This window comes from Cynara cardunculus (genome assembly GCF_001531365.2).
Source record: "Cynara cardunculus var. scolymus isolate 2C chromosome LG 1, CcrdV1, whole genome shotgun sequence".
In the NCBI taxonomy this organism is placed as follows: domain Eukaryota; kingdom Viridiplantae; phylum Streptophyta; class Magnoliopsida; order Asterales; family Asteraceae; genus Cynara; species Cynara cardunculus.
Genome location: NC_037528.1, coordinates 39,183,399 through 39,185,059, shown reverse-complemented (window position 1 = coordinate 39,185,059; position 1,661 = coordinate 39,183,399). Strand labels below are relative to the sequence as shown.

At 47.6% G+C, this 1,661-nt stretch overlaps 1 protein-coding gene across 1 annotated transcript; it reads left to right on the top strand.

Moving 5' to 3' along the window:
* Positions 1 to 571: 571 nt before the first annotated feature.
* LOC112505742 (trigger factor-like) lies at positions 572 to 1,069 on the top strand. Its single transcript, XM_025109696.1, has one exon. The coding sequence runs from the start codon at positions 572 to 574 to the stop codon at positions 1,067 to 1,069; it is 498 nt and encodes a 165-aa protein (XP_024965464.1).
* The last annotated feature ends 592 nt before the right edge of the window (positions 1,070 to 1,661 follow it).

Below are 1,661 nucleotides of genomic sequence, written 5' to 3'. Positions count from 1 at the left end.
CATCCTCATGAGTGCACCATAGAGCAAACTAGCATTAATCCTTCAGATAACGATGAAGACCCCTCAGGTACTCCACACTCCTATCCTTTCATTTCCTCTAACCCAGAGTTTTTTTCGCTTACTCACATTCCTTTTCAGGTCCGTCTGAGCCCCAGGCCATGAACGAAGAGGAGTACGACATGGCGACGGATGTGAAGCTGCTACTCCTAGCAATCGAGACTGTCCTCATCAAGATGGACGAGGTCCAAAAGGACATGTCTCGAAAATACGAAGTTGCTACAGACCTCTCAGCCGTCAGGGCTGAAGTCCAAGATGTCAAAAGCCAGCTCTCCTCTCTTCAAGAGGCTATACGAGCCAATGTTGAAGCCATCGCTGCTCTCACAAGCAAGGCTGATGACGCATAGGCTCACTCTCTTCAGCAGGCGGAGCTGTTACAACAAATTATGGTTGCTCTTCGCCATCCAGCACTAGTGACTCCACCATCCTTCACCGCTGATGACTGCAATCAGCTTCATGAAGCACACGAAGCGACGAACACTCTAGCCAGCGCTCTCACCAGGCTAAAGTGATGATGGTACTTCAACTCTACAGCGTAGACCAACTCTTTGGCTTATGCTCTCAAGCTATCTCCAGAGAGGGGAAGATGAGATCTAACGCTGCTGGACCATCTGTTGTTGCCGCCCCTACTAAAACTACTGATCCAGCAACCCATGATGCTGAAGTTGAAGCTCCTAGAGCTGAAACGAAAGCTGAGGTTGTTTGTGATATACCTACCTCCAGTGAAGCTATTATAGCTGAGGAAGTTGATGTCGTTCAAGTTGAAGCTCGTAACGATGACCTTCCCATCACCTCTACACCTGTTGTTGGAGATGTGGAAGATGAAAATGAAGACGATGATGATGAGGACGGTGACTCTCCTGACCTCCCTAACTCTGGCAGTGACCTGGATGACGAAGATGACGATGACGACGAATACGACTTCACCATCCAATACCAGTGTCCCGCTACTACCACCAAAGGAGTTGCCCCCAAGGATTCTGCATCCCAGGGGGAGCAAAGGAAAGAATAGGCTGCACCAAAACCGAACCAGGGTCCTAAGTCGAAAGGCAAAGGCATCGCTGAAGAAGGAAATCTAAATGTATTATTCAAATCTCCACAACCCTTGTATGAAGATTCCTCATCTCAAGTAATCGTCACTTCATTGTACCAACTCGATATTCCTTCCACTACTTGCGCTCAGCTAGACGAATGGGTCCCTGAGAACCCAACTCCCAACACTTCTACGACCAGTAGATGACTCAGCTCAGGGAGTCACTTGACCAAACTAGAGTAAAAATTCCTCTTCATACCTATAGTTGTGGTGAGTTTGACTTCCGGACAAAAGCTGAAAGACTCGAGGCCCTAAGAGCTAAGGAAGAACTTGCTATTCAAAAGAAGTAGACTGAGGACAGCTTAAAGTTGGCCAAGTCTCTAGTTGCAAAAGTTCTTCCTAAGAGAAAATCCAAAAAGACGGTGAACTTTGTCCAGGCCCAGGCTAAGCTTCTATTTATTGCAGAAGCAGAACGTGAGAAGAGCCTGAAGTTGGCCGAAAGGGACAAGCGCTGGAGCAAAGTTAGTATCAACAAGTGGATCAACGCTCACCCGATCAAGAGCGTCAGTAT

Bases quoted from the DNA above. Each gene is read 5' to 3' on its own strand.
- LOC112505742 (XM_025109696.1), top strand. From the start codon at position 572: ATGGTACTTCAACTCTACAGCGTAGACCAACTCTTTGGCTTATGCTCT.